Source organism: Abramis brama (assembly GCF_963993115.1).
Source record: "Abramis brama genome assembly, chromosome: 25".
NCBI classification, from domain to species: Eukaryota; Metazoa; Chordata; class Actinopteri; order Cypriniformes; family Leuciscidae; genus Abramis; species Abramis brama.
Window position 1 is genome coordinate 14,956,522 of NC_139987.1, and position 24,428 is coordinate 14,980,949.

Here is a 24,428-nt window from a genome sequence, read left to right on the forward strand (position 1 = left end):
GGTGTTAGGTCTTTCATTTGTCATGACTAAGGTAGCAATATTTAGATATGACACCTATATGACAGTTAATGTGCCACCTATATGTCCCACTATGCTACTGAACACTTGTAAAGTTGTAGTTCACCTGTTGGGTACGTCTATGCTGATGATACAGGTTTCCAGTAGCTCTCCGTATAGGTCCGTGCAGGTGGCCAACAGCCATCTTTGATCATGTGACAGGCAGTAGCCCACAAAAAGGACGTTATACTTCTGAGACGCCTCTCCGAAAGTCTCGCCCAACTCTGTTTGCTTGTCTTTCGTTGGGGCCAGGATGAAAGGTGGCGTGTACAATCGCAGACACTCTGGTCTCTGTGGCAAGAAAGTCAAATGTCAAAATAAAATAAAATAGTGATAGAACTTAAGTTGTCTCCCAGCCCCCCAGCCCCTCCCAAAAAAAACAGCAAAGAGGAAAATGTGAGGGTCTAAGGTCGAACCATCAACCTCAGACTAATGGTGGTCATACCCGTGCACACATCAATATAGCTTTTTCCTCTCTTATAAAATCAATAAACCCCACCAAGTAGTCACATCTCTTTTGTGAGTGGGAAAGGAAGTAGGGTGGGAGAAACAGTGCTAGCGAGTGGAGCGAGAAAATTGGATTCTACAAATAGCTCTGTGAAGAAAGGAGAGCAAGTGGAGCTTTCGGATTCCGCTGCCAAAACATGCAAGCCGGATCCCATTAGGGAGGTCTCATGGAGCTGCCCAAGCAGATAATGGAAAGAGAACTGTTGGGTTGTTCGAGTCCCCTTTGGTTTTGTTCCAGGACAGGGAGGTCAGTGTAACAGTCTCCACACGTCACCGGGTTCTCATACAGCACTGAGAGCCACTAAAGAGCCTGAATGGGCTGGCGGTGCAGGAGCTCTATGGAGGAGGTGAGAACCACAGGCTCTGGGAGCCTCAAATCAGGGTGTTCATTTTGACACAAGGGACTGGCACTTTAACATGGCAGAGCAACAGCTCAGTCAGTCTAAGGTATTGGCAGAGCTTTAGCAATGTAACTTTAAAAACAGGAACACTTTATATTTTTGAGATTTAAGACATTTTGGTGGCTGTCTGAGCTACTCTGTTCCATACAATGGAAAGGCAAATGCTTCTGAATTTATCAACCGATCAAACTGCTGGACCCTTACTCACATCTGGGTTCCTGAGGGAGGTGTCGAGGGCAAGGCCGGGGCCGAAACCCGTCAGTGACTTCACATTGGTGGAGGTTGGGAGGGGTCTTCTGCACTGGGTGAAGACAGAGAAGGCTAGAGACTTGAGGTGTTGGGCGTAGAGGTGTCTCTCCTCACTCCTTACAGGTTGAAGCAGGTACTGACAGGGGACAATCTAAGAACACAAAGTGCACAGATGTAAAACAGTGATTCGTTTTACTATTGTCTTTATATAAATTCTTCTGGTGCCAAAAAGTAAACCGTAGCAATAAAGTCACACTACACCAGTGGTTCTCAACTTTTTTTGATTACAAGGCCTTCCATTGTCCACAACAATATTCGAAGGCCCAACAATTAAGTTAAGAGAATGTTCTTCCCACTCTTTTTAAGCAATGAATTTACATTTAAGCAATGAATTTACATGAAGTTTCCAGTTGTTTTTAAATTAACTGGATAAAGATGAAAGATCATTTTCAGAATATTTTTTATTCAATTTCACAATCTGATAAAACATTTTAGAGCTTGGCATAAATACAAACATGTATATTCATTATAAAATGGCCATGGAGTTAAGATTTTACATTACTTTCCAGATCTAGAAATCACATTCTTAAAATTAGGCTTCCACATATACCCAGGCGTTTCAAAACCATGGGAACCCTTGCTGAGGCAGTGAATTAAAATAAAAATGTATAGATTATTAGCTCATTTTAATGGTTGTTTTCTCTTACTTTAAAAAATGTATAGTCATCTTGAGGCCCCCTTGGAAGTTTCTGAGGCCCCCTAGTTGAGAACCACTGCGCTAGAGTTTTTGTTCTGTTGACTTCCATTCGCATATATGCAAAGATCATTGTGAAATGTTAAATTGGCTTTTAAAGATGTGTCCACTGTAGAGTATCAGGTAAAGCGGCTGTACCTACCTGTACAAACACAGAGTTGCGTATATGAGCTGGTAGGACCTGCAGCATCTCCAGGTAGCAGCGGAGGAGTCCCATCGTCCACATGCTTGATTGTGACGTCCCTGGCTCCGCCTCCTCATATGAGAAGGGGTCCACAACATAAATCATGATGGCAGGTGGGTACATGATGGCGTGGGACTCGCCATCTGTGGGAACTCCAACCTTTTCTCTCTCCATAGTGCTGAAAAAAAATGGGGAAAAGAAAGGGTCTTAAATTTGCTTTTAAAACAAAACCTGAATATTTTAAGAGTTGCATCACAATTTCAGGGTAAATGTATACCTGATGCCAGTATTAAGACAGGAAAAAGCAACAAATACATTGCGTACCTCTCTGGTGGTTCAGATGGCCCCTGAGTCTGGCTGTTGACGGCTGAATTGTCTCCAGAGAGGCTCGAGTTCTGGGTGACAGCCTGCTGGCCCAGAGCCCCAGACTGGGAGCTGTTACCTTGGACTCCCATGCTTCCATAGGGAGGGAACGAGCTGGGCTTGGCAGACTGAATGCTGCTGCCCTGAGGGCCTGAGGAGGAGGAGGAGGTGTTATTGGTGTTGCCTGACAGGCCTGAGCCACTGTTGCTGGCAGCGCTGTTGTTGTTGAGGGCGGAGCCTCCGGAGGCCATTGAGGTTTGTAAGTTGGAGGAGGATTGCGAGGAAGATGATTGGGAGGAAGAAGGGACAGGGTTTGGCTGAATGAGGAGGGAGCTGTCCAATAGCTGTGTAGCGAGGTATGGAGCTGAAGAAACAGAAGGGACAAAACAAAGATTAGTAAGAAATACTGTTTGATTTATTTTCATGACAATAGAAATAACAAACAGAGAGAGAGAGAGAGAGAGAGAGAGAGAGAGAGAGAGAGATAGAGAGGGTCTTACCGAGGTCATGTCTGCAGACTTGGGCAAACAGCTTGAGCTTGGCAAATGCATCACTGCTGCCACCAGCCGCTTTCAGGAACCAATCGTTGACTGGCTGTTCTGAATGCTTCTTGGCAGCAGCTCCACCTACCCTAACAATGCCATCAGCATACACTTTGGAGATTGGTCGATGCTGACCGAGCTTACAAGACTGTTGGGCAGAAACAGAAAGAGGCCAATAAGAAAGCAGTACAGGGAAGCCAGGAAATGCTGAAAGAGTGCAGTGGACACAGAAACAAACACGAACTATCCATTTTGGTACATCACTTAAAAAAGGGTAGCATGTTATTGCATTGTTAGATTGTATTTATCCTCAATATTTTTAACATAAGAGTGGCCATGAACATTTTTAACTTGATCATGCAAGGCTTCCAGTGTCAGTCAGTTCCAATTATTTTGGCAGTACAGCAACACTCTGTTATGCTGATTGATGTTGAAATGTGCTATTTTTTATCACATTATTTTAGTTTATTATCGTAATCATAAACACACTGGTTTGTTGCGCAAATACTTTTACAGTTTACTGCACTTTATTTACTTGTAGCGGCTAATGAATTGGGAAGTCTCACATTCACAGGAAATAGCTTACTTCTTAGTTGGAAAAATAAGGTGGATAGTGGCAGACAAAAATCTGAGTGGAACATTAAAGTAAAGATTGACAAACTCCCTTACCTCGTAGACCGCTGTCAACTCTCTGAAGAAGCTCTTTGCTCCGGTGAGGAGAGCATCGCTGTCCGGGCAAAGGACCAGATATCCTACGTCTCTTTGGGAGCCAAAGGGATCAAGCAGTAGCTTCTCCCAGTACGGCAGGCCAAAGGGAGACAGCACCACAAAGTCATACTCATACCCAACCAGGAAGGTAGGAATAGGCAGAGGCTCCGGAGACTCATCCGTGCCTGGAGAGGAGCAAATTAGGAAATAAAGTTAGAGCCAGAGTGACAGGAGAGTAGGGCTGGGCAATATGGCCAAAAAATTATCACAACAAAAATGTTCATATCAGCCGATATCGATAATTAAAATGTCCAATCTTTATTTCTTTCAAGTTTAAAGGCAGATTTTTGCTTACTGAGTGAAAGTTGTAGAATCCAGACAATTAATTGTGGTTTTATCATCAGAACATGACAAACACATCAAACAGGTGAGCATTTCACAAATTAAAGGGTCATATTTGTTTCAGCAGCAGTCAGTTCTCACCACAGTTTTGAAAAATTACCTACAAAACTGGGTGTGGTGAGCCGCGGAGTGCAAATGCAAGCTGCAAATAACCATTACGCGCAACACAATATACACATGGTTTATGAGTCATCACCGTACTATTATACAAGAAAGCGTCACACAAAGACGAATTTAAACCTGTTAAAATTGAAAATAGAGCAAAAAGGTTAAAGTCCGCGTGAACCGGAAGTTGCAAACGACTTTTCTCCAGTGCTGTGACGTATTTCCCAGTGAAACGGAATATTGAACAGAGGTCAGGGTTTTACTCTAGCGCTCCTCCTCTCCATCTCTGCTCATAACAGACTAACGGTTTGAGGGGAGTGGTTAAGCGTTTCCAAAACCAAGCCATCAAACGTACGTCATCAGGGAAGGTCCTCCAAAGCAGAGGGGAGGGGCATTTTCAGATTTTGATTAAAGATTACGTAGCCAAAAAATGTTTTTGTGTGGATTGACTTGCATGGATGAATTGTTCACCACAAAACGATCAATTTAGGCAAACAAAGTAAATATGGTCAATTTTGATTTCATGTGGACTTTAAAAATTAAATAATTTTCTCCTACAATGAAAACTAACAGATGGTAACATTGACTAACATGTAACATGTTTCTATGGCATTTGTTATGAAAAACAATAGCCTAAAGACATTTAGTATAATACAAATGCACAAAAACTGCTATAGCTTAATAAAAAATACAGTAATTATAATCCATTTTAATGTCTAACATTAATAATATAATACAATTTTATATGAATTTCCCACATTTCTGTCACAATCCCATGGTTTCAGTTATGAAAACAATCCCATGGTTTATTACTACAGTAAATCATGGTGAATGTTGGCAACTTGTGGATTGAAAGCTTTCTAACTGTGTTGTTGTGACTCAATGTTACTCCTGATTTCCGTTAAATGCTGTTCTCAACGCTGTTTCATCTGGCTTTAAACTAGTTTAAATCAGAAGGCATTTGATTTGTGGTTTGCATGGGAAAGCTCTGTGCCAAATTCAAACAATTCTCACTGGATCTTACAGTGCTGTTTAAGTGGTGGTGTGATTGAAACGGTCAGCAAGTAAATGCATTCGCTCTAAGCTCACACTGTGGTGTGCTTTGAGCTGATCTGATAAATGGTCTGTGGCGCGGTTCAAACGAACAGCTCTATTTCGTTCCGCTTTTGGCACATTTGTGGTTTAATGTTTCTCTTATGCATCAAAAATGGGATCGCTTATCAGTCAGGAAAATTGGTACTGGCACCAGTGCGATGGTCTGCAATATGCATGCGCAACATTAATTGCATAGTGCATAACCATTACAGGAGAGCGGTATCAAGATTCCCCCTGACATCAGTTTCAAAGTCTATTAACAATCTTGAATACATAATTATCCATAACAATAATGATTTTGAACATTTCCCCTCCAAAAATTGTGTTGGCCTTTTTAGTCTCAAGTACCCTTGTTGCTCACCGTAAGACCCTCTTCCAGCCATCTTGTGAAACTGCTGCCATGTGAGAGGCCCCTGGACTCCCCAGGAGCGAACGGTCCTCTTCTTCTGGATGGCATCCTGAAGAACAGGCTGGAGAGAGAGAAGAACTCTCAACACATCCTGAGAGCACAGCCCGCTCACATCCACCGCTGTGTAGAGAGAGAGAGAGAGAGAGAGAGAGAGAGAGAGAGAGAGAGAGAGAGAGTGAGTGTGTGTTTTAATATAGTTTAATATAGAGACTTAAATCTGTCAATATTCAATATTTACTATCTTATATAAACATGAGTAGAATATAGTGATGCACCAAAACAATATTTTTATAAAAAACACCATATCCAAAAATTAAGTTTTCATTTAGCCAAAAACACAAGTGGGAAAGTTTGCACTCCAAAACTACTTTTGTTCAATATGAAAAATATTTTTGGTTGCCGAAATGTCAATGCATTACTAGAACACCACATAAGTGGTAATATTTGGTCAACACTCTAAAAGGAAGGACTGGGAACAATTAACTGTAAGACACAATAAGACCAGGAATGTGTATGAAAGTAAGTAGGGTAAATTGTGACCAAGTTGTTATGACTATTTTCAATTTTATATATGTGATTGTCTTTCTCTTTTTGTGATTATATCTGTGATAATTAATGTACCAGCTTAATGAGAGGTATTGGTTTTTAAAAAAAGACGTGAACAAACGTTGAATGTGCTCTAATCTCTTACCGCTGCGTTTGGCCCAATGGTGCAAACACGTGCTCTTCACCAGAGTCTCGTCCACCTTCCCACCGGACATGTTGTCCATGAACTGTCGCCCGTGTTCTAGAGCCAGGTAACAGTCGTTGTGGAAGTCCCTCTCCTCTACACGCACACATGGTGGTACAGTGGCGCCCCCTGGCCCTTGGGAAGACAGTCCCTCGGGGTCCAATGCCAGGATGGGGGAGAAGGGATTAGTGCACTGATCCTGCAGGAGAGAGATAAGCTCATCCGGGACTCGATCCTTGCCTCCACCCCCTGTCTTCTCCAGCGACATGCTCCGTAACGCCTCAAAGCGCTTCTCCGCCTCCTGGCTCACATCCGAACCCCGTCCGATGATATCCAGCTCGTCTTCCAGGAAGAGGCCGGAGCCATTACCGTAGCGCCGATTGACAACGGCACTGAAGCCGCAAGTACAGGGATACTGGGCCTCCATGTTAGGGTCACTGATGTAGATGCCAACGTCGGCGCCTTTGATGTTCATGTTGCATACGCAGATGCAGCAGCTGTCGAAGTTGCAGTCCTTGAACAGGTTCATGACAGACTCCGACAGGATGAGGTTGACGTATAGACTGTGGGCTTCGGGGATGGAAGGAACCGTCGCAGGTTCCACAGAATTGAGCGGCCTGCAGGTGGAGGGTGTTGAGGCTGGCGAGTATAGGTCCGAGTTCTCATATTTGAGGGAACCTTGTACGCTGGCTGGGCCTCTGGGCGTCCGGGGTGTCCGTGGGGTACGAGGGGTAGGAGCTGAAAAACGAGGAGTGGCAGGGGACGGGAGGATGTTTGTGCCACTGTTGCTGGGCGGGGCGCTGTTTGACAAGAATGGCGTGTGGGTTTGAGTGGGTGTATACGTCTGGATGTACTCTTGCTCCATAGCATTGTTTTCACTAGAGTGAAGAAAGCAGAAAAAAGACAAGAGGGTAATTTGGGCATCACTGAAATCAAGCCCTACAACAAATGAGCGACATTTAAAATGTCTCGTCAATCCTGTTCTCACCAACAAAAAAGATTATTGGATATAACACAGTGGACATATATTATGAGCTGCAGTACTGTACTTGTATCCTAAGAAGACCTCCAGGGGGAGGGAGAAGAAACTATTTTTAGACAGACGGTCCAACAGGCAGCTGTGCAAGAAATGAAAGCACAGCTTGTGCCACATGGACCGTGTTTGTGTGTCTGTGTGTGAGAATGCCGAGTGTGGCTCCCGGTGGCCTTTAAAAACAGGCAGGCGTTTGAAGGTCCCCCATTTGAAGACGTGGCCCTCTCCCCCAGCTGCTGTGGGTTATAAAAGACGCCTAACTAGCTCTTAAAGGGCTTTTGAACTGACTTAAACAAACGTAGACTTTACAACCAGACTTATCACTGTCAACGACCATTCGTAACACTACCCTCCTCTCTCTCGATTTCACTGAATTTCTACTGACATCAAATATGATGTTCAAGAACACAGTGTTCTCTTTTCTCTCTGAGATTAATGTATGAAAAGAACTTTATTGGATTTTTTTGTATCTGCTTCGATATTGCCGCAGTATAAAAACACAATGCATTTAAGCAGCGTAACTCAAGCATAACTTCAGCCTAATAGAATGAAAGTGTAGTTGAGTTGAAAACAGGTTCATAACATCAGATGAAAAAGCAATCCAGATGACAGTTGTTTGAGTAAGGACAGTGAAGAGGCTCTGAAATAAGCGGCTTTAAATGTAAGAAAATAAAAGGAAAGTGGCAGCAGATGGATTTGACAGCCAAATTACTAGTGTGTTAACACCTGTTCTTCGCTTTTATTCTCCATTTGCCATTACTAAGAACAAAAGGTGTGTACTGATTGCACAGAACATGAGTTAGTACTTACAGTTAGGGTTGTAATGGTATGAGATTTTCACGGTATGATAACAGTCTCCAAAAATATCATGTTTCATGGTATATACGGTATTAAACAATCAATTATTATTATTATCAGCATAATCAGTTAAAATGACCATTAAATGAATGAAAAAGTTTTTTTTTTTTTTTTTTACAAATGCTTTATTATAACAAACTTGAAACCATTTTTTGTTTTGTTTCTTCTAATTTCAATAATCAAATCAATCAAGATTTTCCGCATGATAGGCTTAGACCGGTAAACAGCCGGTCAGTCTCATGTCTTCCAAGCCGGTCCCGTTTTGTTGCCAGCGGCACAGGGAATAACGTCAGGTGCGTGTTCTCACTCTATTCTCTCTGACAGCAGAGTGACACACAGCCGCCTCCTCACACTCACTCGTCTCATCACTTGTCTGTATTGCGCATAACTTTACTAATCCCTGCAGGTTTCGCATTCACACCAAAAGCGAACGGACCACTGATCTATAAAAGTGACGCTCACAAGCCGCCTCTCAGTCTCAAGCACTTTGTGAGTCGCAAATACCAAAATGAGTGTCTTTCTGTGCAAAATAAACTGTCAAATACACACAAAATTATGTCAAATATTAACTTAATGCATAAAACTAACAATTTAATTAATGTTTTAATGTAATCAAATAATAAATTAACCCACTGACTTGATCCCATAACCAACATTATTTAAAATATCCTCTTTTGTGTTCAACAGAAGAAAAAACTCATACAGGTTTGAAGCAACATGAAGGTGAGTAAATGATGACAAAATGTTCCTTTTTGGGTGAACTATCCCTTTAAATAATGTTTTTTTTTATTTATTTATTTTTTATTGTCGTTATTATTGTTATAAAGAGAAGTACATTCTATTGTACTATAGAAGGGTCAATTTCTTCAGGCTAAACCGAAAATTTATTTTGACGGGTTGTAGTGAAGACCTTCGAGTTTCAGTGTATTTGACAATAGTTTTTCTCAAATAAAATTATGAAATGCACATTAAGCGTTCTCTCAGAGCAGCTCTGGATATGTTCATGTGTTCAAGTCTTCATACTGTGAGACGGCAGGCGCTGAAAACATGAGCGTCACGTAGTCACATGAAACGGCACAGCTCATTCCTTCACACAGACGAAATATGAACCAGACATTTCTTTGTGAGACCTTCTTAGTGCATACACAAGTCTGTGTAAAAATATATATATAATGGCTGAGGTTGCTGGCTGTATTGTGTTGTTCATTCAGTAGGTTCAATGAATTTGTGCGTCACCCCAGATGTGAAACTCACCCATCCTTGCTGAAAAGGGACATAGCAGGTACAGAGTTGAGTAGCTCCAGTTTTCCCACAGTCCAGCTGGGCCTGTAAACACACTCATCAGGCAGTTTGATAGGGGGCAGGCACTGACTAGGCAAAGACTTCAGGGGGGCAAACATGGAGCAGCCTACAAACGGTTGACAAAACTCAGGCTTGTACACAAATGAGAAGTCCTGAAGAGAGAGAGAGAAAGAAACAAAATGTTAAATTCGCTGTTGTATAAGTCCATATTCTTCAGCAAAACAATAGAAATGACTCTCACAAAAGGAACTCAAATGAGTAAATGCTCTCAGGATGCTCATAATTAACTGGTTAACTGACAGTAAGAATTTTGACCGATTAATAAGTCACCTTTAATTATATAGCGCTTTATACAATACAGACTGTTCAGGTAAGAGTAAGACATCATTCTAAACTGTCAAGAGTTTACTTTTATTTGTGTACACTCACAATAAAAACAAATCATTGTGCTTTTGTAAAATTAAGAAAAGAAACAGGCTGCCGCTTCTGCCATCTCGGTTTCCTTTCCGTGAACTTGTTTTGGGGGGCGCGCCACAAAAATGAGCCGAATCTCAGCATATACTACTTGTCGCAGTTTTGTCTTTAATCTGTTAATTATTGAAGTGAAATATGTTTTGCGTATAGGTCTATATATTCCTTTTATACATATGATTTTATTATGTTTTTCTCCATTCACAGAAGCACTGCAGGTGTGTGATAATATGATGAATCCTCATGTTCTGTTGTTTATGCTGCTATTTACACATGTAAAACTAAACACCTGGGAATTTGTTGTTGTTGTTGTTACTTTTAATTCACAGACACTTATTCATTCCAATTTAATGTAATTCTAATTTAACATAATCTTGTCTGTTAATGGTTAACAAACTTCGGTTGTCAATAAGGAAAAAAATACACACTCCCTAAAATGCACACAAGCTTATATCTTAGAACAGCTGTGTCCCTGCAAAAACAAAAATCCTAATATTAAGCATGAAGTGCATTCTGATTGGCTGTGATTGTGTCATTCTGCACAACATTTCGCTTTCTGTAAGGACAGAAAAATGACTTGACGCTGGAAACTTGTTGTACTGCACACAGCATCTCACCTTGATTTCAGAAGGTTTGGGGCTGCAGAAACTCTCTTCCACCTCGATTTTAAACTGGCCACCCAGAACAGTAGAGCCGTCCAGATTGTTTAGGCCAGAGCCAGGCTCCATACAGCCATCTTTACTGCCCATGTTCATGGGGGAGTAACCCATGATGTGCTGCTCTAGAGACGGTGGCGTAGGGAACATCTGGTGTAGATCAGCCGTGCCTGAGGGAGGGATGGGCAGAGAGAAAGATGACATGTAAGTGAAAGGATAGAAGGAGGCGGTACAGAGAGGCAGTACATCCATGACAAGTATGTCGTTTCAAGTCATCTCATGGGCCCATTTCCTACTTATTCTTGTGGAAAACAAAAATAATTATTGTCAAAATCTATACAAAAAACTTTTCCAATTGCAATAGAAAATGAATATGCTGCTCCCTCTCAAAGAAATATGCCTGCTTGTCTGCATGCAATGTAAAAGTTGTCACAGTGGCCAGCAGGGAGCAGTATACAGAGTTCAATGATGAAGTAAATCTTGTATATTTATAGAGACAGAGACTGTGCTCACTTATACAGGAGACAGGGTCCAGTGTGGCTGGCTTCGACTCCTTGCTGCCAAACTTCTCATCTGCTCCATTTACAGCTCTCCGTGCTCCAGGCTATGGAGAAATACACGAATTAGCCAAAAATCAAAACTATGATTTCATTCAAATTACAGCAATTTCTCTAAAGAAAATATATTTCCATTACAACATACCCTTATTTTCCAATAGCAAAGCAATGGCAATTTTAACAGTAATTATTTTGAGTACAGATGATATATTTCTACTTCTAATAATGTATGGCGATGAACTCTGAGTCCTCGCGTCAGATTGAGAGAAAAATTCACAGTGACGCAAAGCCATTCAGGGGAGACAGAAATACGGCTTGATACTGACTGTTTGTTCATCCTCATCTGAGTTGAAGAGGTTGTCCAGGTCTTTGATGGAGACTGCCAGGTCTGAATCATGTATGAGGCTGGTGGAAGTGGCCCGGTTATTGGCCGCTGCCCGCTGAGCATCTGAGCAAGAGAGAAAGAGAAAGAGCTTAACATGGTCCTGTTCTCCAGCTTTATCTAGCGTAACCACAGCCTGGGCTTGAGACCACATCAGGACCAGCCCTTTCCCTCACCAAGCGAACATATTTAACCTTTATGGGCAACAATACACTAAACCGGCCCAGGCTGTCAACAGGGAAACTATTTCAAATAAAATAAATGGACTCAGGGTTTGAGAGGGTTCATGAGAGAGTCACTGGAGTGTAACAATCCTTACCATCTGATAGAGCAGCACTGCCATCTTCTCCCTGCAAAAGAGCAAAATAAAATGGGTTTAAAAATGTAATATATAAGCCACAGATACACAAAGGTTATGTTAGATTATATATGCAGGGTCCAAAATGTACTTTCTGGCACATATCAATGGCAAGTAAGTTGAGAAAAAACAAAACATGTACACGTTAAAAAGTGGCAACCTGCATACCTTAAAGAGCTATTTCTACTCTATTTAACCCATAAAAATAGTTTTATTGGTATAAATTAATGTATTCAAGTTGATTAGGTGATGTTAAGTAATATTTTTGACTTGAGTAAAACCAGTTAAATGTAGAAGTAGTTACCATCTTTTACCATTTTTTCAGTGAAGTCGTCAATATTTAAGAATCGAGCACTCAATGATTAACTTCCATAAAACACAATAAAACAGCCCAGAGTGCCTCAGTTCATGATCACGTTAAAGGTGCTCTAAGCGATGCTGGGTGACGTCACTTCTTGTTGACGTTCGAAGTAGATGTTGTCTAGGACATCTCTCCTCTAGCTAACTTCCCTCTTCATGCTTCTCTCTCCTCCACTCCCCACACCCCCCTTCATGTGCACGCGCACTAACCCCCCAACCCCCACCCCCAAATCATTCTAGTCGGTTACTGGCTGGAACACTAGCTACGTTTACATGGACACAATCGGAATGAAATCAATCCGATTGATGAATCCTAACAAGGTGTTTACATGAATGATAAAATTGGATTTGTTTAAAATTTTAAAATTGGATTTGATGTTTTGACATGCGCACACTGCACGAATATACAGAGTTTCCCGCTGTTCGCGCATAAATATTCTCATCTATTGGTTCTTTATATGTTTTAAACAGCAGACGGAATATTAATTCGTCTCTGGTCATAATTTAGAGCATATTAACCGTTTTGCCGTGCTGCTTATTGATCACGCAGTAAAAATGCCTCTCCCCACGGCCAAAACCAGTCGTCTGTGGATGAGAATCCAAAACAAGGACTGGTGGGACGTTGTCCTGCTTCACTTCACAGACGCGCGAGTGAAATGAGAATTTTAGAATGACGGGAAACTTATTAAAATGACACTTTATTCAACAGGAAGAACAGCTCATTCCGCGCGTCATACGTCATTACGCTAGTTAACGTCATCGCACATGCGCAGTCCTTCCAGTTTCGGTTTTCAATCCAATCAAGTGTTTACGTTCTCTCGATCAGATTACAAAAGGGATAAACCACCCCTTTCAATCCGATCGAAATTTCATTCGGATCGAGCTCAATCGGATCGATTAAGGTGTTTACATGAAGGTTTTTTAGTCAGATTGAGCCGTCAATCCGATTATAAGTGTCCATGTAAACACAGCTACTGTTTAGCCCCTTTCACACAGCGCGTTGAACCCGGGAAATTGCCAGAACGCCTTCTGTGTGAATGCAAACACGACCCGGGATTGATGCCGGGATCGATGCCGGGTTGGGGACCTAGTAACATTGCCGTGTTCAGTCCCGGAACGCGCTCTATGTGAACAAAAGCCGTAATCAATGCCGTGTCGTAATGATGACGCTGAAGCCGGGATCGTTCGCCAGCTACTGAAACGGTACGTAATGCGCTAGTTTATGATCAAATCGGAGAAAAAAAATGCACAAGCGTGGTTTCTCGAGAGAGATTAATAGCAGCTCATAAGCGAACTTAAGACGCTGCTGAGACATTACGTCACATCGATGTCACGTGTCTTTACGGGATTTTTACGGGTTGTGTGTGAACTCTGATTCCGGAAAATCACTGGCAGTGTGAATGAACCAAAATCAAACGAACCCGGAGCCTGTTTGTGGAGCCTGGGCTGTCTAGAGACCGCATTTTTTTACAGTGTGTTCAGGGGACAGGCAGCCACCTGATAGTGAGGAGATGTTTGCTGTATGTGACAAAAAATGTTTCAGCCTAAAAAACGTGTGACATCACTTAGAGCACCTTTAATTAATCACAGAGAAGAAAGTGACCAATCAGAAAAGGTGATGGTAAAAGAAGAGTAAAAGAGTGACAGCTAAGGAGAGAAACAGGAGACAACCAAAGAGAGGGAAGAGAGGAAGGGTGGAAGCATATTTATACTTTGTCACCAAATTAACCAAATCTTCCACGCACAGCATAATAAATAACATTGTAATATAAGATAACAGAGCAGGCTAATGGGACAGCAGCTTTCCCCTCAGCACCTTAGAAACCCACCCCAGACCCTTAACCTGCCCCTCATGCAACCTGCACCTCCCAGAGCCACCATTACAATGCAAGCCGCACACTATGCGGAGATTCATTACACCATGCATAATTTCATTACGCTGCAGGCCGTCTCTCCGCATAAAGAGTGTAATCTGTTCCTCCGTACACACACTTCTCATCCTAATGACCAACTCTGTAATAAACGCCTGTACATGCAAATCACTCCGCCCCGTAATCGATAGCAGAACCCTGGGGTGGAGTACAGGAGTTGAGAAGCCAATTTTCTATGTAGACTGTATTTTAAAACAAATGAACGCCGCTGTGTGTATGTTTATACGTAACATAGATACACGTGCGCTATAAGCAATGAGGTTGCTGTACCATATGGCCCAAATTACTAAAACCTCTCCTGTGACTGCAAAAAGAGGCTATAAGGTACCAAGACACACAAATGACGTGTAATTCTGAGAGTAGGTACCAAAAAAGCTCTTACAAAATGATGGAGTAACAGAATACAGAAGGACAAAGCTGATTTTTGTTCAGCCTCCGCAGCTGCCACAAAAAGACGCTAAAAGTATGTGTGAAAATCCAACAGGAATGGGAGAGACTGTCTTCGCCCCCTCTATTCATGCTCTCTCCTCCACGTTTGAGGGTGTCAGATTCAGATCTCAGATGGGAATCTCCCATAAGCTGAAGATAGCAGACATGATGCCAGCACATTACATGCTACACTGCCAATGGAGAATCTGCAGCATTTAAAATTCCTTTTCACAGGGAAAAAGAGTCCATGTGAAACAGGATTCACAGCCCATTGTACTTCCGTAACATTGCATATTTCCAAATGAAACTGAAACTAGCTTGTAAAAAGAGAAAAGCACCTTTACTTTTACAATACCGTACAAATGTTTGGCAAATAAATGCAGTTAATTACAGAATAAGAGATGTCTTTCAAAAACATTCAAATGAAACTTACCAACTCTTAACTTCTGAATGTTAGTGCAGCCTTAAAACTAGTGCATTGTAGGATTATATCTCTAGCAAAAAGTGTCGCTCACCTTGTGTTTCTTCCCCGGTTCTCTATCTCCCCCTGCTTTGTCTTTCTTATCCGAGAAGGTGAACTTAACATCTCCGTCGACAAAAGCGTAGGGGTCGACCTCAGGCTCATGGTCGTTGCCTGTAATGGCTGCAGCCAGGTGCTGGTTCTGTCGCTGCAGGTACGTTTGGAGACGTTCATCTGAGACCTTGAGCGGCCTTTTGGAGGCAACCATTGACCTGGTCAAGGCAAAAAGAAAAATAGGTCAAACCATGACTAAAACAATATAACACTGCATGGTATACCAATATACTGGCAGAAGGTAAATATATCATCCAGATCAAGTGGGCAATAATTATTTTTCAAAGAAATTAATGCTCATTTCATAATACCCAAGGAACACATATGCTCCTAATTTGAAAAATTAAGAACTTTATGGGACACAATGAAATTGTATTAATTTTCTTAATTAAGGGATATGAGGACATTTTTACAAGCAAAACGATTATTTATTTGAAACTACACTTTTTTCTGCTTCAAACTGCATTTAATAATTATTTATATTCTAAACACTGAACAGGGCTCGAAATGAACTTTTTTACTTGGTAGAACTGGTGCTCCCAACGTACATTTTTTTTTTAGAAGTACCAGCAAAAATTTAGGAGCACCCACCAAAAATAAGAAGCACCACAACTACAATTAATATATATTAAAGGATTTATTTTATTTAAAAACAGCACGTTTTGTAGAGAAACAAAAACAAAAGTGATGCCCCAATCATGATTTTTAATTGCAGATTCCAATTTTTTTTACAAGTAAATTTGCTAATTCCGATACCGGTTGAAGAGACCCCCACCACCCCCACTTATTTGTTGTTTATTTGCTCTATAACAGGCCAAACTGACCTTAAAAAACAAACATCTGTAGCCATTTGAAATTATAGGCAACCATAGCATTTTAATCACGATCCAAGCAAAGATGCTACACACATACAGAATGAGCAGTTGTTTTTTATTTTAATTAGTCTAAGACTAAGAGCAAATACAGAATGGTCTGACTTTTGCTTTGTGAAATTGTGCTACATAAGACACACCTGCACAAAACAAAACCAGACTGATTGAATGAATAAAAATGTAAATTCACTTTCTGACAGCAGGTGGCGCCTACGGAAAAGAAGCGTTTCTTTGGGTACCGCTGTTAACAAAGCAGCAGCGCTTATAAACACTACTTTATACGCAGGTAAGAGGAAAAGAAAATGCCATCGAAACTATTCTGAAGTCAGTCAGTTCTCTTCAGAGATACATTCATATAAACCCCCACCCCCATTCAATATTTATATTTTTCGTCCTATATTTCGCATCGCATCGTGAACAGTAATCTTGCTGTGCCTGGTATTTTCTCTGCTCCATGTCTGCGCTCTCCTCTTTGCGTCTGTCTTTAACGTGTGTTTACCGTTTCTGGCCTGTGTTAACGTCCTTTTAACAGACTTCGTAATGTTTTCACACAAATGACATTCTGGGAAATTATTGCAATGCAGTTTGTCTGCAAGTCCAGAATAGAGTTCAGCCAAAATTAAACTAAAAACCAGCCGGTAGCCGATCGTGTGTTTAGAGCACAAACTGGCCGTTTCCGATTTTATGGCCGGTGTGGTGAAGAGATGAGGTCCACCAGAGAAATGAGTCCCGCCTTAAGTGGGATAACACCCATCAAGTAATATATTTATTTGTATAGCGCTTTTCACAGTACACACAACTTTACAGAAAGACAAACAGCTATTGTATAGTAAATGAACTGCATATGTAAGCTAACTAAAAAACACTAAGAACGAGAAATGTTTAATTTCACAATCAATAGCTTCGGTTACATACTAGTACTTGAAACATAAGTGTTTAAAGACATTAATGGTCGTTATAACGTAGATCAAACGACTTGTATAATAAAGTGACTTTCGTATTTGTAACCAGGCACTAAAGCGATTACCCATAAAACGTGCTTTGAACCAATCGGATTGCTTGGGTCCTACGGTGGGACTCATCTCTATGGTGGGATTCATCTTTACGGTGGGACTCATCTCTTCACCACACCTGTCGACCGATGCATCTCTAGAAAAAAGGTCGCACCACAACAATTATTTGCATTTGCACAAATCCTCCCAAATAAATTTTGAGGTCACACAGATTCAATTTCGGGAGCATATGCGAACAAAATGGTCGCAATTTTAAGACTTGTTGAATTAAGTGGCTAGAAAAAGAATGTTCTGCATAATGCGAGACTTTTTTTCTAATTACAAACAAGCCCAAAACATATGAGGGGAGCTAAAATATGCACTCTTACAAGCATTTAAAACATATTACAATACAAACACCATCGAGTAAACATTGTCATAATTCATCTAAAGTAAATCATAAGCAATCATTTGACATAAATGCATGGTATTCATTGATCGCGAACTGCTCTGACAAGCTGCGTTTTGACTTTGAACGTGGAGCGCTCACATTCTTTTTATTAAATCACTGACAATAACCACTTTGAGTCATTTTGCAATTCCGTTTTTTTCTCTTAAAATGATAATCAAAACTTTTGGTTATACCGTTTAAGATATTTAAGACTTTATGACCTTTCAATTCACAGACATCTATTTTAAGTCAAATTTTTTTGTTGTTGCAAATGTACGTGAAAAACTCGCACTGTTAACGCTATCTACATGTATTAAGATTAGGGCTGGAACGATGCGTTGATGTAATCTATTACGCAGATTATGCAAATTAAATTATTTTTACACATCACTAGAATACAGTCAGTCTCATATTTTGTGCTTAATATGGCTGCTGTTTTTTACTAGCTCCCATCACGCGCGGCTCAAACGTATTCTCTGCAACTCTCACAAACAAAGCATTTAATGCTGCTGTTGGTTATTTTAAATATCTAATTGATGAACATGTGCCTCGATAGGACACATATAATTAATTATGCGCCGTCGATCGTGGTAAAACTGTGCGGTTTTATGGACACTGCCATGTTCGACACTACATACTATGGTTGACACTATGATGAGTTAGAATGCGGTTGTGACTTCTGCTGTTTGATCATACAGCTGAATGAACATATTCAAACAGCTACTTTAATCTCCTGACTGAACAAAACATTTCAGAATTCACACTTGTAAGCAGTTGCAGCTGTAAATCCCCAAAAGTGACTGAACGCAGCCATAGTAAACACCTTTCCTAATTAGGTCTACACTGCATAAACCTTATCTTTTGTGATATCATTAGGTAAAATTCCATACATAGATTAGCTACGGTTATTATTTATAGGCAAATTATTGCTTAATATTTATCGTTAAATTAACCAAAGGTTTAATCAATTATTCTGAAAAAAATAAATAAATAAATCATTTAACCGTGAGGAGGAAAATAAAAATATTATTATTTGATTAAACGAAAAAACAATCAATAGATTAATCAATTAACCAGCCCTAATTAAGAGTTGACCATTTAAAAGAACAGCCCTATTTTTATGTCCATGTGCCCGGAAATTATTCACCAACTCTGTGAGGAAAAAACAAAACGAAAGGAAGTTCTATCACTCCGAAATCATGTCACACCCCAGTGTCTGAAGTCTCTGTTTGTGTATATATGTTATGTAAAATCCCTCTGTGTTTGTTGAATGTTATGTACCAACCACTGTTTTCTCACACAGATCCGACCACTGCAGCTCTGGTGGGGGGTGACAGTGCACAGTGGCGCTGGCCAGAGATTAAACCCATTTTGAGGCCCCAGAGTGCACAGGGATTACATTAGGCCGTAACAGCAGAATGGACACAAGAGGACACCAGCCAAGTGCATCCTGGGATTGCACTGCATACCATTACATCTCACTGTGGCCAACAGAGACAGCTCTCTAAACCACAGCACTGTCTTTTTTTCTGATCTTAGGCAACTCCAGGCAAAAAAAAAACATTACCATAGTGGAAACAATACAGATGAAAACCACTTTTGAAATGTTCAAGTACACATAAACTGTTGAAGGAAAAAAAATAAATAAATAAGAATCAGATATGTGTGAAACATCCACACCACAACATTTTCCTAACAGCCATTTCTCCTAGAGAGGGATTAAAGGACACATATTTTTCAACTTAATTCTATCAACAAGCATTCTTCCAGGAAGACAATGGTACTACTGAGCAATGTGTGCACTTTATTTTCCCATAACACTGCTGCTTTGTAAATTTATGAGGGGCATAAAGTCTCTGCTTTCAGTATCTCTCATCCATAACGGTTAAGAGGAAAAGTTCATACTACACTAACATTATTCAAACAAACGTGTCCAAACATTCCCAAACTGGGCCAAATATTAGTGCGACCAACAAATGTTCCCCCTTCAACAGATTCAACAAACACTATCTCATGTTAATAGATGTGACGTTGTGGACCATACGAAAAAGCAAATGTTTTAATTTTTTGTATACAAAGTAACAGCCAAAGTGATGAAATGTGCTTTCCGCTGTATAGGTACAATAATTTATCATCATGCATATTAGCACAAATACAGAGAAAACTGCAGTAAAACAATGACAACTTCATGTATTTTGGAAGCAGTGTGGGTTGATTTACATTTCTGGAGAAGCAGATAAGATGTACACTTTAGCAGAAATTTTTCACACGAGTAAACATGTCACGGCTTAGTTGGAGACTGTCATCAAACAGCACTGGCACCGGTGTCAAATGTCTGTGCCTTTAAATCAAGGTAGCCACAAGGGAGGACAGCCGAAGTTCCCTTGGTGCTCTTCCAAGAAAGTCTGGGCTTAGCATATGGTGGATCGAAACACATCCTTATTTCATCCTTAATTTATTTTAACATCAACTGTTCCATAGGAAATATTAACCCAGCAACAACAGTAAGTTTCCATTTCACACACATCATGTCTGCATTCTTGTGACTTTTGACCTAAATCTAGTCAACTTGCTTAAATCTAGTCAAGCTTATTACAGCCCAATCTGACAGGAAGATATTGTTTGACTGGCAACAAGTAAAGTGATCAAAATCAGTCTGTGACTGAAATGATTCCATTTGTAAAAACTTTTTTTAGTAAATAATTATTATTTTCAATAACAACCTTTGGATTCTCTATCATGATTTCATTCAAAGATTTAGGGTCAGTAATATTTATTTACACTTTTTTTTTTTTTTACAGAAATTAAAATTTGTATTCATTAAATAATCTTGAAAACAACAATGATAATAAGAAGAAATGTTTTTTGAGCACCACATCAGGATATTAGAATGATTTCTGAAGGATCATGTGACACTGAAGACTGGCGTAATGGCTGATAAAAATTCAGCTTTACCATAGCAGGAATAAATTAAGTTTTAAAATATACTAAAATGGAAAACAGTTATTATAAATTGTAATAATATTTTACAATATTACTGTTTTTACTATATTATTTATCAAATAAATGCAGCTCTGGTAAGCAGAACATTTATTTAAAAAAAAAATCTTACCAACCTCAAACCTTTGAACAGTACTGTACATAATATATTTAGCAAGTGTGTAGAAAAGCATTCCCCCAATTTCTCTCTCTGTTTTGTTTTTCCTTCAGGTCCACAAGCTAGTGTTTAAAATTGTCGCTTGCTTATTTCTACTCTAAATCCCTACTTAAACCCCTGAGTGTTTGTATGCACGTGTGAGATGGACACATAATCTCCTAGTTCACAACAGTGCTGGGCCTGCACATTAGTGAAGTATGATGTCAAAAGGGTGCATCGCGAGAGATTAACATGATGTGTGCACTCAGAGAAAGAACATTCTACACAGAACAAGAGTGTTTATGTGTGCGACTGTGCACGAGGCTACATCACAGCTATTTCAAAACGCATAGGCCTACTGCACAAACGGGAACGTTTGGGGTTCGGTATGGAGGGCTCTCGCTAACAAACTCTGGCTGCTGCAAATAAAAGGGCCGTGAGCGGAGGGGATTAAGGGGGTCCACAGGGTTGTCCCGCTCTCACTTTAGAAACACATTTACTTAAGCCATTATTACACAACACTAATGCACAATACAATCCTCCTGGCTGTTTACAGGTTATGGAGAGCTCTAAATCCTAAAGATATGTACTTTCAGTTCACTGCATTGTATCAGAATGTAAACAAAATGTGTTTTGAAAACGTCTAGCCATACAGCCAAAAATCACAAGGCAAAGATCTCTCCCAAATCAATAGAGCCCATTTATACTAACCTGCAAAAATGGGTTGTTAAGAAATCAGGTTATCAAGGTTATCAGAGCAATGAGTAAATTAACATATGACAAGCCAAATCTGCATATCAAAATCTATTCAGTATTCAGTAGGGCAGTCGTGGCCTAATGGTTAGAGAGTCAGACTGGCAAAATGACTGCTCACTGCTCCAGGTGTCTGTGTCCATGGTTTGCAGTGTGTGTGTTCACTACTCACTGCTCCTAATGTGTGTGCACTAATGCGCGTGATGGGTTAAAAATGCCAAGTATGGGTTACCATACTAGGCCGTCACGTCATGTCAATGTCACTGCCAGTTGGCCCGCATTCAAGAACATCTTAGCCAGTCATAACAGAGGTAATTTACATAAAGTATAGCCTATTTAACTCAAAGAGTCAGTGGTCAACCTATGGAAGACAGAAGTGTTCAAATATATATATTTTTTTTTTGCTATTACACACTTGGTGAACCCAGTAGCTCAGAAATGATATTTACCTTCAAATAAGTGCATGAAATTGTTTGTGGTGCTTGTGAAGAACCTGTTACTCACTCAGTAGCAGACATAATCCCTTCAGCGCCGAGTAACACCTCTTCTCTGAGTTTGTCTCCTGGTAGTGATGGCGTGGGAAACTCTGCATCTTTCCTACGTGGCAGGTTGAAGAATCTCCACGGCGCATGACTCCCGTCGTCATCCAGGTTTACTGCTGCACTGATGTACGGGGTAGGCTCCAAGGGCTCGGAGTACGCAGGGGGAAAAGGTTGGGTGAGGGAATCCAAACGGGCATCATCTGGGCCCTTCTGGAGGCATGGTTCTGCAGAAGGAGGGTAAAAATGTTGGCTGTGTGGGGTGGAGGGGTTTTTAATGGCGTCTGAGGCTTCCTCGCCACGTTCACAGGGGTGAGGGCTCAGTGGTGGTGGCTGAGGGGAACCGACCATCTCGGTCGGGCCACTGTTGCCCACGGTAGCTCCGCCCCCGCTGTGTAGCTGTGGCGGTTTTGAGCCAGTGCTCACATCAGATGGGCGGAGCCCAGAAAATCGTCCACCCTCTTGACCTCTAAGAGCCAAGCGCTGGCCTGCAGAAGCGTCAGTTTCCATGGGAACATCTTCGCAGACTGAGTTGCGGTGGTGGAAGGGTGTCTGCGGGCGTTTCTGCTGCTTGTCTCCCTTTTCGGGCTTCTCTCCGGCTTTGTGCTTGATGGGCGGCTGCTGCGTCTGACCGGCACTGGGCGGCTGACCAGGCGTGCTGCCTCCTCTCTGCTTCAATGTTTTGTGCCTGATAAGAGAAAGAAATATTTTAATTCAACAGGGACATGAGTTATGAACTGATGACAACACTAATAAGAAAGCCTATTACCAGAAATCATATCTTTTTTTAAATTCATTTCTTTTCAGAGTTTTTTGGATTTAATAGGCCTTTGAGACTCGTAACCGAGAAATGTAACAGTTCCTTAATTAGCTCATTATTTAGAATTTTCAAACTATTATTGGATCCTTGAAAAAACGAAACACTTTTGAATAAAGATTCTCTGCTTGTCGAGTCCAAAGACAGGTTTAAGAAACAACCATTTTAACAAGCACTCCACTCCTATCAGAGTCTGTCTGACCTGATAACGTGTGTCCACACTTTCTCAGAGATATGTAAAGCTCCGCAGCTGCCATAGTTTCCCTGTGGGATCCCTTTTACAGTGTCTCTCATTTATAATGTTGTTCTTCAGAGGCAGTTACCATCTCAACCTCCGCAGATTCTCAACACACAAGCCTGTAGGCTTTTATCCCTCCCTTAAAAAAGCAAAGCTTCCACAATGTCCACTTATGTTACAAAGCCAGGAAACTTCAGTTTGGTTCAGATATCAATCAGTGTGGTATATGTATGCACGTTAATATTTGAGAGAGAGGCTTGAGTGTGTAGTTCATGTGTAGTGTGAGGAGTTTAGGGGTCAAGGAACTTAATTTAGCCCATATTTGTAAAGGCAACCACAGGGACACTTTGAGGTTGGAACTGTAATGGTGAGTATGTAGTCTTGTAGTGACCTATAACTACAGTTTTGAGTCAGTATGATTTTTTTAAAGAAATTGATATTCTTTTTTTAGCAAGGACGCATATTCAATTGATCAAAAGTGACAGGGAAGACATTTTTGTTGTTACAAAAGATTTATATTTTAAATGAAGCTAAAATTGTTTGCGAAATGCAACTGACAATAAGAAGAAATGTTTCTTGAGCATCAAATAATCAGCATATCAGAATGATTTCTGAAGGATCATGAGGCACTGCTTTGCCATCACAGGAATACATTAAATTTGAACATGTATTAAAATAGAAAACAGTTCTTTAAAATTGTAATAATATTATTTCACAATTTGTTTTACTGGATTTCTGATAAAAATAAATGCAGCCTTGGTAAGCATAAAAGACTTCCCCTATATCAGTGGCATACAGTGGTGTTCTGAAATGAGGAGGCAATGTCCTCAGTTTTGTAATGTTTTTTTTATATATAAAAATCAAATGTAATCAAATGTAAATTCATGTCCCAGTTACACTTAATGTTTTCACATTTTCCTGCTTAAACATTACATTAAAAAGAGAACCCAATACAATTCTATTTAATATTTTTACTTTAACCATGTAATGTTCTATTTATTAAAACCAAGTATAAATTTGATCAAAATCGTGTTTTTAAAGTCCCCTGTAGTCCCTTAAAACTCTGATCACCAAAAGTACATATTTATGTTTTTTCCTGCCTTAAAAAGCTTGAATGTAACTCTACGCGCTTGCTTCATTTAATATATGCAGAACAATGCATATGCAAATTAGTCCAGCCTCCAATCACTCACACCAGTTCAGAGATCCACTC

General features: G+C 40.4%; 1 protein-coding gene across 1 annotated transcript in view; it reads right to left on the reverse strand.

Annotated features, from left to right (window-relative positions):
• The window catches only part of med13a (mediator complex subunit 13a), an 88,263-nt gene that overhangs the window by 4,530 nt on the left and 59,305 nt on the right, over positions 1 to 24,428 (reverse strand). The window contains exons 9-23 of the mRNA XM_084104257.1: positions 22,126 to 22,848; positions 15,359 to 15,575; positions 12,085 to 12,115; positions 11,710 to 11,831; positions 11,340 to 11,430; positions 10,788 to 10,996; positions 9,652 to 9,851; positions 6,468 to 7,384; positions 5,729 to 5,896; positions 3,727 to 3,950; positions 3,016 to 3,205; positions 2,477 to 2,879; positions 2,111 to 2,330; positions 1,174 to 1,365; positions 125 to 348 (exon numbers count right to left, since the gene is read on the reverse strand). Of these exons, the coding sequence (XP_083960383.1) occupies positions 125 to 348; positions 1,174 to 1,365; positions 2,111 to 2,330; positions 2,477 to 2,879; positions 3,016 to 3,205; positions 3,727 to 3,950; positions 5,729 to 5,896; positions 6,468 to 7,384; positions 9,652 to 9,851; positions 10,788 to 10,996; positions 11,340 to 11,430; positions 11,710 to 11,831; positions 12,085 to 12,115; positions 15,359 to 15,575; positions 22,126 to 22,848 (4,131 nt within the window). The remainder of the gene's footprint in view (positions 1 to 124; positions 349 to 1,173; positions 1,366 to 2,110; positions 2,331 to 2,476; positions 2,880 to 3,015; positions 3,206 to 3,726; positions 3,951 to 5,728; positions 5,897 to 6,467; positions 7,385 to 9,651; positions 9,852 to 10,787; positions 10,997 to 11,339; positions 11,431 to 11,709; positions 11,832 to 12,084; positions 12,116 to 15,358; positions 15,576 to 22,125; positions 22,849 to 24,428) is intronic.